This window comes from Gopherus evgoodei, chromosome 7 (assembly GCF_007399415.2).
Source record: "Gopherus evgoodei ecotype Sinaloan lineage chromosome 7, rGopEvg1_v1.p, whole genome shotgun sequence".
Lineage (NCBI taxonomy): Eukaryota > Metazoa > Chordata > Testudines > Testudinidae > Gopherus > Gopherus evgoodei.
This window is the reverse complement of record NC_044328.1, coordinates 129,308,668-129,325,073: the sequence shown is the minus strand read 5'-3', so window position 1 is coordinate 129,325,073 and position 16,406 is coordinate 129,308,668. Positions and strand designations below refer to the sequence as shown.

At 46.8% G+C, this 16,406-nt stretch overlaps 1 protein-coding gene across 2 annotated transcripts in view; it reads right to left on the bottom strand.

The window, feature by feature from the left end:
* FAM107A (family with sequence similarity 107 member A) overlaps positions 1-16,406 on the bottom strand; it is a 59,867-nt gene that overhangs the window by 25,326 nt on the left and 18,135 nt on the right. The window contains exon 2 of one of the 2 annotated variants that reach the window (XM_030570980.1): positions 3,679-3,742. In XM_030570980.1, coding sequence (XP_030426840.1) covers positions 3,679-3,742 — 64 coding nt within the window. Of the gene's footprint in view, positions 1-1,509; positions 1,922-3,678; positions 3,743-16,406 lie in introns of those variants that run through there. The other variant, XM_030570979.1, reaches the window with a different exon arrangement.

Genomic DNA, 16,406 nt, shown 5'->3' with positions numbered 1-16,406 from the left:
GTAACACACTCTCTCATGGCATCTAGGTGCTGGTACTCACTAATATTCCCATGTACCGCCCCTCACAACTCTTAGTGCCATTCTTGAAAATATGGGGACAAATGCTGCTGTCATCTACACTGTTGCATATTAAGTTCAAAGAAACTCAAAAGTAATGGAATCCCTCTAGATTTACACCGGTGTAACTTAGCATGGTCCAGTGCCTACTGAGAACCAGCAGCTAGCATTGTCTACTGAGAACATAAGCTGCCAGCATAGATACCTTCAAAAGGTGTTCAAATCCAAAAGGGTTGGACTTGACATCTGGGACTGCTCCAATCCTGCTCACTAGCTAATTTCTCAAGAACATAAGAACGGCCACACTGGGTCAGACCAAAGGTCCAGCTAGCCCAGTGTCATCTGCTGACAGTGGCCAATGCCAGGTTCCCCAGAGGGAATGAACAGATCAGGTAATCACCAAATCTTCCAAAGGAAACAAACACTGGCTTATTTTTCAACAAACCCAAGTTATAAGGTGTTTACAATTCATGCAAATTTGACTGTGTTTCAGCTAAGCTTGAAACTGCTTATAAAGTTATCCCGGCAGCCAAATCCCTGCTGTGGTGGCAGCAGGTGAAATCTGGTAAATTAGTTAACAATTGAGTTTAAAATTTCTCAGATTGTGACAGTTAAATACACATGACAGTCCTTGGATTCCTGCCTTGATTAACAATTAACAAGCTGTCTCAGTGAAATGCCTTTCGCTCCACACTTATAAAAACATGCCATGGTATTCTATGGGAGTGGCCAAAACCATAATGAGACAGCAGGGTTTTGGGTCATTACTACTGAAATTTTTCATGGGCATAGAAGAATTCTTTCTCTAATGTACATATTGCCAATTACTGCCAGCTTAGTTATTTTTGTTAAGAAGTGACAGATGCCTAGAAATCCTACATTCACTACTAATATATCATCACATATTTGCTCTCTGCTTTTGGCACACCCACGATAAAAAGATCCCATTGTCCCAATCACCAGAAAATGTTTTTAGATAGCCCAAAGATATTTAAAAGAACACAGAGAAAAATCTTCCAAGTTAAACAGCAGAGATTTCATTAGCACGTATTCTTCCAGCATAATTCCCTTCCAAACAGAACATTTGAATTACAGCACAGGGTTGCTCACAGTATACCCAGCAGCCTATGGGTCCGTTCAGAGAGGCAGAAGAAGCCTGTGAACTACAGAAGGTTTAAAGGAAAGAGATCTCAAAAGAGTTACAGGACTTAAAACTAGCTGTAAAATAGTCCCTTAAATAAACACAGATGTGCTGCAGAGTATTCCTATTAGGGAAACTCAGAGACAGCACAGATCTAGGCGGGTTCATAAAATACTTCACCTTTGCTGTTGTCAAAGCCAATGCAGGGGAAGAGCAGGCAGAAGGTCAAATGGAAATTTCAAGTTCATCAAATTTCTGGTTCTGCCTGGGAGGGCACCTGGGAGACTTTTGCCAGAGACATTTGTGCTTACCTGATTTGACCAGCATTGCTCTGTACAGTCCAGTAGCTCCAGGTGGTACCCTGACCTGGTCCTCCACCCTCTGAGACATGAGAGCCAGGTCTCTGAGCTTCTCAGGATTGTTAGGCTGAGTGCTTCTTCTCAGCGCTGTGCAGGTCCAAGTGTGCATGACTTTTTGGCTCTGTACTGCTAAACGCTCTCACTTTTGTAAGGTCTTTTCAGAGGGAGTGAGAATAAACAGTCACGTGATCTGATCTGTGCTTGCTGCATAGCTGCTGCCCTCCCCTGCTGACAAGCACATTCTGCACTAACAAAACCATCCTGCTCAGCTCCTGTGATATTACATTACTGTTGTGTGCGGGGAGCCGCCCACACCTTAGGGGAACATTATTAACTCCTCTGCTCTAGTGTGGCAGCTCTACTCGGAAATGACTTATTTGCTGGTAATTGCTCCGCTTGGGGGACATTCTTCCCAAAGCAAGTGCTAGCTCAATGCTCAGGAAGGAGTTGATTCTTTTCCTGGGAGGAAAACAGCTTCACATGTGACAGATGATTGGAACAACCATTTAGGCAAGAACATTCACAGCAACCCCCAGAGCTGACAGAGGCGTCAGAATCACTGCCCATGTTCCAGCAGCGATTCCTGCCTTTAAAGCTGCATTGCACAAGCAAACAGAGACAGCCAGACTGTCCAAAGATGGGCCCACACTCCACACCGCCCAGGATAATCCACTGCAACATGAATCTGGGGCAACAGTGTTACTGTTCGAGTGATTATTGCTCCTACTCTGGTGGTGCCCAAATCGTGCTAGATTGCGAGTCTGTAGGAAGAGGCAGTTCCTACCCTTGCGAGCTTACAGTCTACAAGACAAAAAGGTACAAGTGTCACAAACCACAGCAACCTAGAGGTACCGACCCCATGATTATGAGCAGGGATCGAACCCGGGACCGTTGGCACCTAAACCACAAGCTTCTCCAACTTGCAGGAAATAAAAACTCTCTGAACTGGGAGAAAATAGGAGGCTGTGTTGTTGCTTAAGCCAGACACGCATGTTCACATGCTCCATGTGAGTGTATCACACAGACAAAAGGATCAGGGTCATACCAGGCATGCAGCCTGTTAACAGAAAGGGAGCGGGGCAAGGGCACGAGGGGATGAGTCCATAGGAGCATGGGGGTAAAGAACAGGAGGGGAACAGGATCATGGAGGGGGAAGGGAAGGGAAGGGAGGAAGGGGAGAGTAGCATGACGAGCGTGGGGGGTGGGGGACTGAGGCTGCCACGGGTGGGACTGTGAGATGGGGAAGGAGGAGGTTTGGATAAACTGCTTATCAGCAAGGAACCTCCAGTGGTGCCCACATCTCTGGGCTCTTAGGGGGCATCTCCCCATCCCCCAAAGGGCTTCATCCTCTTCAGCAGGTTCATGTGGGGGGGCACTATACCCCAAGCTCCATGATCTAGTGGGATTTTGGGACTCAGTCTCAGCAGGGGCCACAAACACGTATCGGTGAGAGGGATGGGGGGGGGGCGAGAAACTTTCCGCATTGAGAAGGGTTCCTTTTGGGGTTTGGATGAAAGTTCAGGCTGTGGGGGTGAGAGAGCCCCTCTGCTAGCCTTCTGCAAGACAACCCACCCAGCTGTCCCTCCGAGCTCCTCTCTGGCACCCTACGATAGCCGTGTTTCAATCGCAGCAGAGCTGTCACCTGTAGGGGATTTTACCACCTGGAACGAAACAGGGGAGCCAGGGCAGAGTTACATTTTGCTGGTTGCCCTGTGTGACCCTGTCAGTGTGGGTGCCTAATGGGAACTGCATGTGGATTTCCTGCTGGCTGTAATCTTGACTTACTGTGGCAGGTCCCTCTGCGGAGGAGAGGGTTTCCTGCACCCTCTCCCCACTTCTGCTGCTGCACAGAACCAGTCAGATGTTCCTATATTAAATACTGTGTTTCAGTAACACGCCTCCTCCCTGAGTGAGGACCAGGATTGTGGCTGGCTGGAACCCATGTTCTGAGCTCCCCCCCGGCCCTGCAGCCTGGCAGTGTTTGCTAGCAGGGGGAAGCCCCAGGAACATCGATTGTGCAGAACAATGGACGTTGCCCTGTTTGCCGTTGGAAGCGCCCCGTTGCTTGGCTGAGCAGAACGTGCCATTCCCACCTCGGTGTGGCTTGCCCCAGACACTCACCTGAGCCGTTGATAACATGCTTCCCACTTCCATTAGGAAACGTGGACTGAAGAGAATATTCTTTCTATGAAAGAGAAGAGAGAGAAATGCGAGAGGTGACCTGTCTGTGTGCTCGAGGGCCTGTCTCCATAGCCTCAGTCTGAGCTACCTCACCCAGTACCTCAGACTCGCAGTCTGCACCTCACATTCTCTCACCTCAGGCTGCTCCCCCAGCAGAGATGGAGAGGGACTTGGCTGTCTTCTCAGCCAACCCAGGCATTAGGAAGGAGGAGGAATAACGTAGCAAGGAGCTATCACCTCCGTTAGCCGCCCTAGAGTCCAATTCATCACCTCTGCCATATGCCTTAGCTTCACCGGCCTAGGCCCTGAATTCAACATCAGTGGAAAGAGTCTGGCAACGGACTTGTCAATGGACTTTGAAGACAGTAGGGCCCAGAGAGCAGGGGCATGAGTTTTCTCCTAAGCCAGGGGCTTGCAGCCTTTCAGCAGTGCTGTGCCGAGTCTCTGATTTAGTCACTCTGATTTAAGGTTTCATGTGCCAGTCATACATTTTAACGTTTTTAGAAGGGATCTTTCTATAAGTCTATAATATATAATGAAACTATTGTTGTATGTAAAGTAACTAAGGTTTTTAAAATGTTTAAGAAGCTTCATGTAAAATTAAATTAAAATGCAGAGCCCCCGGACTGGTGGCCAGGACCCGAGCAGTGTAAGTGCCACTGAAAAACAGCTCGCGTGTTGCCTTCGACACGCGTGCCATAGGTTGCCTATCCCTGTCCTAAGTTACCCATGGCACAGCCATGAACTGTAAAGAAGGCTACACACAGAAAGCCAGGGATTTGGGGGAAATGCTGGATTTTAATATTACTGGTGTAGTGGAGAAATTACCTGGTATGTATTTCAATACCTATACATGGTACCTATATACGTGTGTGTGTGTGTGCATGTGTGTCTGTGTGCGCACACACAAAATCCTGAACACTCCTATGTAAAAAAAGGGCTTAGTTTGAAAAGAGCCGTTCTGACGTATACAGAAGGACTCTCACTCTCTCAAACAAAGCCACATCAGAAAAGCAAACGTCTCTTGGGTTCTCTGACCTCGGGCACTTCAGCAGAACTCCACATCCACAGTAATTGTTGCACAGCAGCAGAGACATACGGATACATTCAAACGGACGGTTCCAGACGAACCTCAGGAAAAGTGAAGAACCTTAAATGGATCAGAGCCATGCTAACCTTCAGCACAAGCAAGAAGTTCTAGAATGAAAGCTAAGAGTCAGGATGTTACAGACCTGTTAGGATCCATAGATATCTGGCTGGTATTACTGTTCTGTTACAATGCTTTTGACAGTTATAACCTTCATTGTTTCATTTGCCAGGAATGGAGCAAATAAGAGGAAATATTTAATTTTCTGTGTTGTTGCAAAGATGCCCCAGGATGGTTCGTTTTCCTGACAAGACAAACGTGCCCAGGGGGCCTCTAACTTCCTGAAGATAATGACCGCAAATAAAGGCAGATATGAATAAGCTTGTATGAGAACAATGATCTGAAAAACAACTGGCCTACTACAATAAAAGGGCTGTATTATTTCCTCTGAAGTGGCAACACCACTTGGTGACGACCCGTAAAGTGGTACACACCTGAAGTCTCTGTCCCAAAGTTCCACAGCAAGTCGGCTCCAACTCAGGTGTCCTCCTGGCCCTGCTAACCATCAATCAGGCAACACTCCTTTCCTATTACAATACTTGCAATAAGTGGATCTAACATCAAGTATCAGGTTATTAATACAGAGTCACTGTCCTCAGGCTAGCCACTCCATGATACAGCAGCGCTTTGCTCACGATTATTTACAGAAATCTCCGGCTCTCTGGTTAAACGGCCCAAATGGAATTCTTCGCCCTCAGAATGGGCCTTCACGTTTCTCTTGGATTCTCCTATCAGTCCCATTACCCTGGCCACACTCAAGCTCTTAATTCACACGACTAACTTTCTGTCCAAGGAGGGATTGGTGCAACTCTCTCCGTATTGCTCTTGACTAGCCAGTGGCTTTTGGTCATCTCTGCATCAGCAAGTTCACGGGGGCCATGTTAAGGGGAACAGAGCAGGATTTAAACTTGCCTTCAGCTCCCAAGTGCCTTATTGCTAGGGCAGATGTGGGCCCATGAGAAAGCCCGTATCAGCTCAGTGACAGATAACATTAGATAACTGGTAAAAATAGAAGAAATGAAATGCTCAAAACCCTTGACCTGCTGCTCTGTGTCTGATACACTCTCACAGCCTCCCATGCCCATGTGTAAGGCTCCCATTCTCAGACTCCTCCCTGCTGTGCAGCCTGATTACTCTCCTCTGTGCCTGTGTAGGGGGTACAGGCTCTGTACTGTGACGGATGAGTCTTTCTGAGAGTAAAGAACTTCAGTGGAGCCAAAGGGGGCCATGGACTTTCACATCAAACCTGCTTTCCTAGGAGTTACTTGAGCTATGATTCATTTTGGCATCTAAATTAGTAAACAATTTCAACCTGTGCTCTTAAGTTTTCGGGGCAAACAAAAAGCCTTTGTATTTCTCCACGGCTCCCTGAAGGTTTCTGTGCCAATGCAGCTGGTTGCTAGGTGATACTTATCTGGAGCGGCTCCTTCGGACAATGCTTTTCATGGTTCGCAAATTCACCCAATATTCCTGGCGAAGCTGAAATTCCTCTACTTGATACCCTGAGACAATGAAATCTGACGACAACTCATCCAGTATGTTATCAGCACTGTTGGTTATTTTTCTTCCTTCTTCTATCCATAGTCCTAGGCAGGCACCTAGCAGGCCATGTTCCTTACGTTGTTTTTCCTACTGTAGCGATTTTGTAATTAATGTTGTGACCGTGAGCGGTTCGGGTCTTGTAATTTCAGAGTGACTCATGGGAAAATGAAAACAAGTCTCTCATAGAGAAGATGGGCCGTTCTCAGGCTGAAAGGAGAATGATCACTTAGTTTTTGGGGTGTGGCTGTGCCTAGATGTCTCCACTGAGATCGGGCCCGCATGGCGCTAGGTGCTGTACAGACAATTCCTGCCCCCAGAGAGCTTACAACTAATAGACAAGGCAGTTTGGGATGGGGGGTGGGGTGGGAGGAAGGATTCTTAGCTCCATTTTTACAGCTGGTGAACTGCAGCATACACAGGGATGTCTGTCACAGAGTCATAAATTGAGTGATTGACGCAGATCTCCTGTGTCTCAGACTAGTTCCTTAAACACAGGACCAGTCTTCCCTCCCAGCGAGCTGACTTCTGGGGAACCAAGCGGATTCACTCCTCCTGAGGATCTGGCCTTAGGTTTTGCTTAAATACATTCTCAGAGACTCAGTCAGTGCACTGAATACTGTGCCTATGGAGTGGATGAGGAACTATTATAAAATAAATGATGAATATTAACCCTCAAAAGCCATTAATTTGACAGGGTGGTGGGGGAAGAGATAGGGGCTGTTCCTAGGTGTGGGAGTTACAGAGTCCATTTGCTGGGTTGATTTATTAGCTGGCGGCGTTAACTCATTATTGGATTCGTTGTTGCTGCAGGGTGGTTGTCATTTGTCTAATTAATTGCTAGGGCACCTAGAGCTTTTTTGGTGGCAGTTGTTCATTGCTATTTAAAACTACCTAAGTAAATAATCAATACAGAAATTAGACAGGTCATCAGCAAGGCCAGATCCTCAGTTTTCCAAAGATCTGTATGGGATGAAACTATCCTTCCCCACATGCATGCAAGGGGCTGAGCTAACTGGCCAGATATATTTACTGTTCATCCAGGCTGTGACGTTAGTGAACCATCACTGTGTATGCAAGCTCCAAACTAAACTGGGAACAGCTCAGGTCACTGTGAAAAGACTTCGCCTTCTAGCCCTTACGTGTCTTTATTAAACCTCATTTGAAACTCAGCCCACTGAAAACAGACTGCAGGACGGTAGAGGTAATGTTGTGCACAGTTGTGTCTTTCAGAGTCCACAGGTGAAATCCTGACCCTGTTGAAGTCAATGGTAATTTTGCCTTTGACTTTAATTGAGCCTGGATTTCACTCCACATGCTGGAAGATCGTCTTCTAAAACGTGTCAAACATTTCCTCTCCTCAACAGATAAACAACAGGAGACAGATCCTCACTAGGCATAAATCAATGTAGAGCCACGGACATCCAAGGCCTTATGCTGATTTTCACCAGCTGAGGATCTGGGGCTTGGCCAGCAGTATCAAAATCAAGGGCCTAGTGAAATCATTCGCTTAGTATGGGGGCCTAGATTTCCCGTAGAATATTGCCTCCCCCACCAAAGAAAAAGAAAGAATAGTGCCAACAATATGGGTGAGTTCCACCTGAGTCACTACAAGGTCTTCAGCTTTCCTCAGCGGCTTCTTTCTAACCCTCAGGATGCAGTTAATTACCCACAAGTTGATCTTTTTCTGCTCTAGATGGGTGGAAGTGGTGAATGGGTGCCTCTGCCTGATCCAGTGGGGTCAATGGACAGGTGTTGTGGGTACGGACAGGAATTTGCTTTTCAAATCAAATCATAGACCTAGAGAAAACATTGCAGTGATGGGTTGAGAAATGTGCTTCAGCCATTTCTAGAAACTGGCAACGCTCCTGGGTAAATCCCTGCCAGAGGCAGCTAGAGCAGAATCTTGTCAAAGTTAATAAAAGAAGGTGAGGAAGCGTATTATATTGTTAAAATGTAATTGACCTGTGACCACTCTCCGACTTCCTGGCCTGAGGGCGACAGTAGGTGACAGGAGATGCCAGGACACCCATGACTCACCCGGTAACAAAGTCTCAATGCCACGCTGCTCCAGGGGAAATAAGCAATGACTGATTATTATACTGTTTGGAAAATGTGTCCTGACACATGATTTTCAGTCCTCCAGCGGGTTGGGGCAGGGGGATCGTGATGAATACATCTCTTGAATACAAATCTCTCTTCTACCCTCACGTGAATCAGGAGTCACTCTATTGAAGGGAGCTACATTGGAGTAAAAAGGTGGGGAGTGGAGGACCAGACCCATTGGCTTCAATGGGTTAACACCTGGAGTACATGTTCCCATTATGCTTACGACAGATTTTGGGTGGAGCAATAAGCATGGATTAGGAGTATGGAGCTTATCCGCACCCTGTGAGTAGGGTACGGGGCAGCACTATAGCCTCTTACTGCTGCTGTTTTGCCTTCAGGGCTGGAATGATGGTTTATTGTTCTTCCCTCTTTGTACAACACTAAGCCCAAGCGTGGCATGAATCAAGTCAGCTCCTGTGCACCCCTTCCCTCAAGGGGTTATAATCACAAACCCTGTGGCCTTGGCTTGGCCCCATCCCAGCTCCACTGCACACAAGAGGAGCAGAAGCTTCTTGCACGACTGTGTGGCAGCCCCTCACGCTCAGGCAGCAGAGCACCTTCCACGGCCCGTATTCTGCTGGTGAGGTGCAGCCCTGCCGTGGTGGGTGACGTTGCTTACGTGGCTTGTCCTTCTCTGCAAGCTGCCTGACAGAACACAAGGCAAACCCTGCAGAGCTGGTCTACACGACCATGCTAATCCCTCGTGGATGTATCTATGTCAGCAAAAACCGCATTCTAGATGCAGCTGTGCCAGGAGACAAGCGCGTCTGTCAGCTTGGTGAGTAGTATGCCAGCAATGCCCCTCTGCTATGTACATCGGCCAAACTGGACAGTTGCTACGGAAAAGGATAAACGGACACAAATGAGATATTAGGAATGGCAATATACAAAAACCTGTAGGAGAACACTTCAACCTCCCTGGCCACACTATAGCAGACCTTAAGGTGGCCATCCTGCAGCAAAAAAACTTCAGGACCAGACTTCAAAGAGAAACTGCTGAGCTTCAGTTCATCTGCAAATTTGACACCATCAGCTCAGGATTGAACAAAGACTGTGAATGGCTTGCCAACTACAGAACCAGTTTCTCCTCCCTTGGTTTTCACACCTCAACTGCTAGAACAGGGCCTCATCCTCCCTGATTGAACTACCTCATTATCTCTAGTTTGCCTGCATATATATATATACCTGCCCCTGGAAATTTCCACCACATGCATCCAGTGAAGTGGGTATTCACCCACGAAAGCTCATGCTCCAAAACGTCTGTTAGTCTATAAGGTGCCACAGGATTCTTTGCAGCTTGGCGAGTGTCATTCCGGGAGGTGGTCTGGCTTACGCTGCATTGCAGTAGCGGGCTCTGCTTGCCCAGCTGTTCAGGCCAAAGGCTCTGTGGTGTGGACAAGCCCTGAGGCTGGCAAGTGTCAGCTTGCTCCAGCGTGTAACTCCGGGGAGCAGTTCCCTAAAGCCAGGTTGCAGATTTGGAGACCTGCTTCTTTTGCTTTCTTTTCTTTAGAGAGAGAGAGAGAGAGAGAGAAGGGAACGAGTTTGCCACATTAATCTATTTCCCCCCAAATAACTGTTACTAAATATGCACACTCAGCAAGGTCAGTAACTGCAACTGTGCTGAGAGAACTCACATCCCCACAGACTCTATTGGCGTTATGGGCTCAGGTGGGTTTCCTCCTAGTGTGTTAACGGAGCCAGGTCAGGAAAAAGGCTGCGGAGTCTTTACTGGAAGGGCTCTCATACTGGGTGAAATTCACTCCTCTGCAGCCAGGGCTGAAACTGCAGGTGGGCCCTGTACTGAGGGGTGAATTTCCCCCTAGGGCCGTCAGCTGGGACATGCATTACTCATTGTGTAGAAAGAGGAAGGCCCTGACGTGCTGAGGAACAAAAATGCTCTGAAACGACCTCGGAAGGTCAAACGGTGACAGGCCAGGAGTGACATTCAGGCTGGGCTCCACACAAAGAACTGCTTTGTTCCGGTGTCAAAATGGTAAACATGCTTAGCTGGACTGATCCGCAAAAAGTCACGTACTGTGCTTAGCTGTATAACCGTGGACTCGGATCTGGGCTAAGCAGAAAGACCGGGCTGCTAATGACACACCCCAAAGGGAAAAAATGCAGAGGTACACGCCTAATGTCAACATGTGTGCCACAGCGAGATTACAAAGGCTGCTGTGCATGGTAGGAGAGATCAGTAGAGAATTTCTTCACATAACAATGGCTGAATTCTGCTGAGATTTACAATATTGCCAGTCCCAAGCGGTCAAAAATCATGACTCAGGCTCCAAAAAAAATCATGAGATTGGCTTAAAAATCATTAGTATTTTTTTAAACATTGTTTTATTTGCTTTCTGGTTTCTGAGTCTTTAGCTTATACTTGAGTCACATTTTTGATCTTTTCTCTACAACCCTGAGGGCTAGAAACTTACTACTTGTTTAAAGGAAAGCTGGAGTCTAGTGTGTAATCACTGGTCTCCAGGAGCTGGGGCTTTACGGAGAACCCACAATTATTGTGAGACTCACATAGGAATGGTTTAGAGATGGCAACACCAGATGTGCAGTTGCATGGGGAGGGAGGCAGTAAGTCAGAGCTTAGGCCTTGTGCTATCCCAGAAGCATGCCATCACTGGAGACGGGCTGAAGGTTCCCTCTGAGAATTAGACAATTAAATCACGGAAGTTTTGCAGAGCCTGCTCAGTGCAACAAAACTAAGTCAACTCACAGCACTGCAGGCTGGGAACTTGCTGCTTTATTTCACTGCATCACTCCAGAGTTGGGGGGAAAGTCCCACTGCCTAAACAGGAAGCAAAGAACTGGCTGGAACCTGGCTCCTTCCCATAATACCCTGGGTTACCTTGTTAACCTTATCATGGCCACTTTCCTACAGGGATACGATGGGAAGAGTTTTCTTTGTTAGGTTCAGAACTAGCTTATCCAGAGGCAGAAAGGCCATGATATGCTTAACAGATTAAATGAAAGGGACTGAGGGCCTCATCCTGTGAAGTTCTGAGCACCTCTTGCACAGTGCTGAGTGCTCTTAATCCTGATTGAAGTAAATGGGATCTAAGGGCTCTTAGCATCTTCCAAGCAGAGCCCTATATTCTTGTCAGTTTGCAGTTGCCGGCTTACTGTCAGGGCCAGCGCTTCCATTTAGGTGGCCTAGGCAATCGCCTAAGGTGCCAGGATTATTGGGGGGTGGCATTTTGCCAGGGGGGAGCGGCAGGCGGCTCTTTTGGACCTGCCACAGTCATGCCTGTGGAGGGTCCCCTGGTCCTGCGGCTCCAGTGGACCTGCTGCAGGCACGCCTGCGGCAGCTCCACTGGAGCCGAGACCAGCGCGCGGGGCGGCGAAATGGCTGTGTGCCTAGGGCGCAAAAAACACTAGCACCGGTCCTGCTTGCTGTGACATTTCAGGTGAAGCACTGTCAGCATCACACATGCCTTCAGGTGTGAGATCTAACCAGTGAACCTCAAACAGCCTGGAGTCATCATGCACAGGAGCATAAGGAGTCACTAGCCTTCCTAATCCGTTCTAAGAAGCTGCTCCAAGGATGGCTGACTTCCTTCGAGCTCCCTAAATCCACAGGAGATGAAAAAAATCCACCAGGCATGAATCCAGCCAGGAAATGTCCCCACTGGTGGAGAGAGGTTCTCAAACACAACGGCTGTGGAAGGGGGCATCAAGCACATACTTACAGTTTACATGGCAGGGCTTCAGCTGGCATAGACTGGCATAGCTCCAGTGACCTCAGTTTACGTGCACCGAGCCCTCCATGTTAACCCCCCCTTTCTAGCTTATGCCCTGGAGTTGTTCTGTCCTTTAAAAGTTAGTTAAAATACAATAAGTGTATTTATTGAAAACGTGAATGCCCTCACCTAGGACATGGATTTTCGTTTGTTACTTCCAGAAGAGGTGCTCCATCGTTGCACCACACTAAGCCGGCTATATTCCTGGTAGTGTACAAGTCTCTCTGCTAGGCTGCGGCATTGCGTGTTGCAGAGGAAACTGGGAAAATGACTTATTTTATAAAGACTGGCTCGAGTGATCTCCTAGCAGGAATTTGCTCTTTTATTGATATGATTTTGTTTCATATACAGCACCAGCTCTGCTCCTGTGTGTTGTACAGTCCCCAAGTTTGGATCCTGCTCTCACATGGAGCCAGATCCCAAGGATTTCCCCACCTTCTCGCCCTGAAACCACGGTGTTTCCTGAGATACTTCAGTGCTGAACAGCTGTGACTGGGGAACTTCTCCATAAATTGGGTGAAGTCAAAGCCAGGGGACCTCAATTAACTGGCTGGTAAGAGCAAGCATCAATTAGCTTTTCTTCTTCCTCTTCCGCCTACTTGTTAATTTCCATCTCTAACCTGGTGAGCGAGAGTCTGCTCCAGGAACCCCACGACTCTGCCAAAGGCCCTACCCAGCCCTTCTATACAACATTTCGAAGATGTGATACTTGTCCTACACCTGTATAACATAACGCTAGCTTTCAGCAAAATTAATCCTCTCGAGAATCGTTACTTGTGTTCGTGTGTTGGTTAAAGTTGCTAGATAAGCCAGCTGTCAACACAGGCACAATCCAAGTAGCAATAATGCACATTTAATTGCTCTTTTATAAGTATGGTATCAGATGGATTTAGGTCCATGTCAAAGCCCTTATCCTATAGCATTATAGTCATAGTATTATGTTGCCAGTCAAAATCTGAGTAAATGAGCTAGGAGAGGAATTGCTGCAATCAGATCATGGTAACTAAGAAATATTAAGGTGTATAAAATGCCACCAAGTGAAAGAACATTTACAGCCTGGTTCTGAACTCACACACACACACGGTTTATACCAGTATAACTCCATTAACTTGACTGGAGTTTGCTCAAGATATTCTAATGTAAGTGAGATCGGAAAAAAGGTAATTAATTCCCATAAGTTGACATAGAGACTGTTTACACAGATGGTCAGTGAATGAACATTGATTAATGAAAACAATGTTAGTGCTTAAAAAATAACCCTTCAAGGGAGGTCTGATGCATTGAAACAACACACCAGCCACAGGCACATCCAAGAGACACAGCAATTCCATCTGGTGAAACCATATCATATGAGACTTAGAAGCACACCAGCCAAAATTGAGGTGAACATTGGTTAGTTTAAACCGGAGACACCCTCCCATTGCTGGCTCCCCTTGCCTTGTATGAGACCATGTGGCTGGGTGCTCTTAGATGTTACCTGAAGCTGCTGCTCTGCTCTCACATCTTAATTCTGAATAGTTTGTCTATTATGCTCCCTCTCAGCAACTGGGGCCTGGTCCAAAGCCCTCTGCAATCAGACCTTTGATGGTGAGTGAAGTATTTCTTGGGGGGTTGCTCAGTATACCAAACTCCTCGGGTGCCAGTACTGTGCCAACTGTCCTGGAGTAGTGCGCCAACTGGAGGTGAGCACGGCAGGTGCTTCAGCAGCTAGGTTACCTAGGGAGGTGATGGAATCTCCTTCCTTAGAGGTTTTTAAGGCCCGGCTTGACAAAGCCCTGGCTGGGATGATTTAGTTGGGAATTGGTCCTGCTTTGAGCAAGGGGTTGGACTAGACACCTCCTGAGGTCCCTTCCAACCCTGGGATTCTATGATTCTATGATTTTAGGCCTTGTCATTAATTATAACTCCAGATATTCTTGACATCCACATAGATCTCCAGTTTCTTTTGTAAAAGCAGCAAAGAATCCTGTGGCACCTTATAGACTAACAGACGTTTTGGAGCATGAGCTTTCGTGGGTGAATACCCACTTCCTCAGATGCATGCATCTGAGGAAGTGGGTATTCACCCACGAAAGCTCATGCTCCAAAACGTCTGTTAGTCTATAAGGTGCCACAGGATTCTTTGCTGCTTTTACAGATCCAGACTAACACGGCTACCCTCTGATACAGTTTCTTTTGGAATCTTGCTATGTTCTTGGCCTCAATGACTTCCTGTGGCAGTGAGTTCCACCGTCTAATTATGCATTGTGTGAAAAAGTATTTCCTTCTATCAGTTTTGAATTTGTCACCTTTTAATTCAATCAAATGTCTCTTAGCTCTTATGCTTTGAGACCAGGAGAAAAGAAACTCCTGATCTATGTCAATACTGCATCAGTCAGTATTTTATATACTTTTCTAAGGTAAATATTTCCAACCTTTTTACTCTTTCTTCAGAAGAGTTTTTCCACTCTCTTGCTCATTCTTGTCACCCTTCTCTGACCACCCTCCAGTTCAGCAACGTCCTGTGGCAGATGGGCCGACCAGTACTGCACACAGTATCCCATCGAGGCTGCCTATTGATCTCTGGAAGGGCATAAACTATTTTCTGTATTAGTCTCCCTGTCGTTCCTTATGTTCCATAAGAGGTCTGCACTGAGAGCTGTCCCCAGTGATCACCAGGTCTCTTTCCTGGGGTGATACAGTTAATGTAGAACCCTTTGAGAGGTACAAGCAGATTAATTTTTTTCCTTCCAATGTGCATTACTTTGCATGTGTTGACAATGACCTTCATCTCTCATTATGTTGCCCATTCTCCTGGCTTGTTCAGGTCTCTCTGATGTTCCTGACAGTCCTTGCTGGTCCTGAGTACCCTGCATTTCTTTGTGTCATCTGCAAATTGTGCTCCCATTGAATCCCACTCTTTGCTTTTTGTTTCTGTCGCGCCAGGGCCACCACCTGCCTCTGTTTCCCTTTCACGAGGGCCCCTTTAAGAACTCACAATGGTTCCAGTTGCCTTCTCAGCCCCAGATCCCTTAATTCACTCGTCAGCAATCTGGCAACATAATTGTGCAAAACAGAACTCAAAGAAGTCCCGAGACAAACACACAAACTTTCTGCAGCTCCAGGATCCACATGGTCTCTTCCCCTGCTGATTGGCAAGGATCCTGCCTCTGGCCATCTCAACCAAACCTGCTTCCTGCAGCTTCCAGGTGCCTTTTGTATTTGAAATACCTGATTCCCCTCAGGTGGGCTCATCCTGTCACCAGGGCTGGCTTAGCCCCAGACTCTCCAGCCCAGGGGCAAGCAGCTCCGTTTCAGTCCCCTAGCAGCTGACAATGCCTTGCCTCTCACTCCATGATGACCTAGCTTCTTTTACGGTCTTTTGTGAGGGATCTTGTAAAAGGCATATTGGCAGTCTAAATAATGTCATCCTGTTCTCCTTTAACTATTACTACATTGGCACATTCAAAGACTTCTAAAGGATTAGTGAGACATGATTTTCCTTCACAGAAACCAGGCTGGATAGACGCTATCAGATCATGATCTCCAGGTGTTTCATAATTCTATTTTTAACCATTGTTTCAACCAGTTTGCCAGGTACCGATGTATGGTGTACTGCCGTGTAATTCTCCAGACTACCCTCAAGCCTTTTTTAAAATATAGGTTCAACATTTGCTACTATCCAGTCCTGTGGAACAGTAGCTGTTTTTAATGAGAGATTTCATATCTTCGTCAGCAGCTCATCCACTAATACTCAAGTTCCTTCAGAACTCTTGGATGGACCATGTGGGCTTAGTGGTTTAATGCTTTTTTTTAATGACCAGTTTGCCACCACACCTCTTCTTCTAACACCTCCCTCTCTGATAGCACCTCCTCTTTATTTAACCCATGGAGGACAGAATATTGTGTTTCTATAGTAATGGGAATCCTTTAATGTACATAAGGAACAAATTAATGGGAAATACACACACTGTTCTCTCAGCACTGAGCTGGGTTGTTTGATTTTGTTTACCTGATCTCCCCTTGGTTTCAATACACCAGAAGCATTGCTGTGTTATGCCAGTTCCCATTGGCTGGCACTCATATGCATAGCTGGCTTTGTACAGCATCGATTAGTTTTTTTAAGCAAAGCACAAAGATAATAT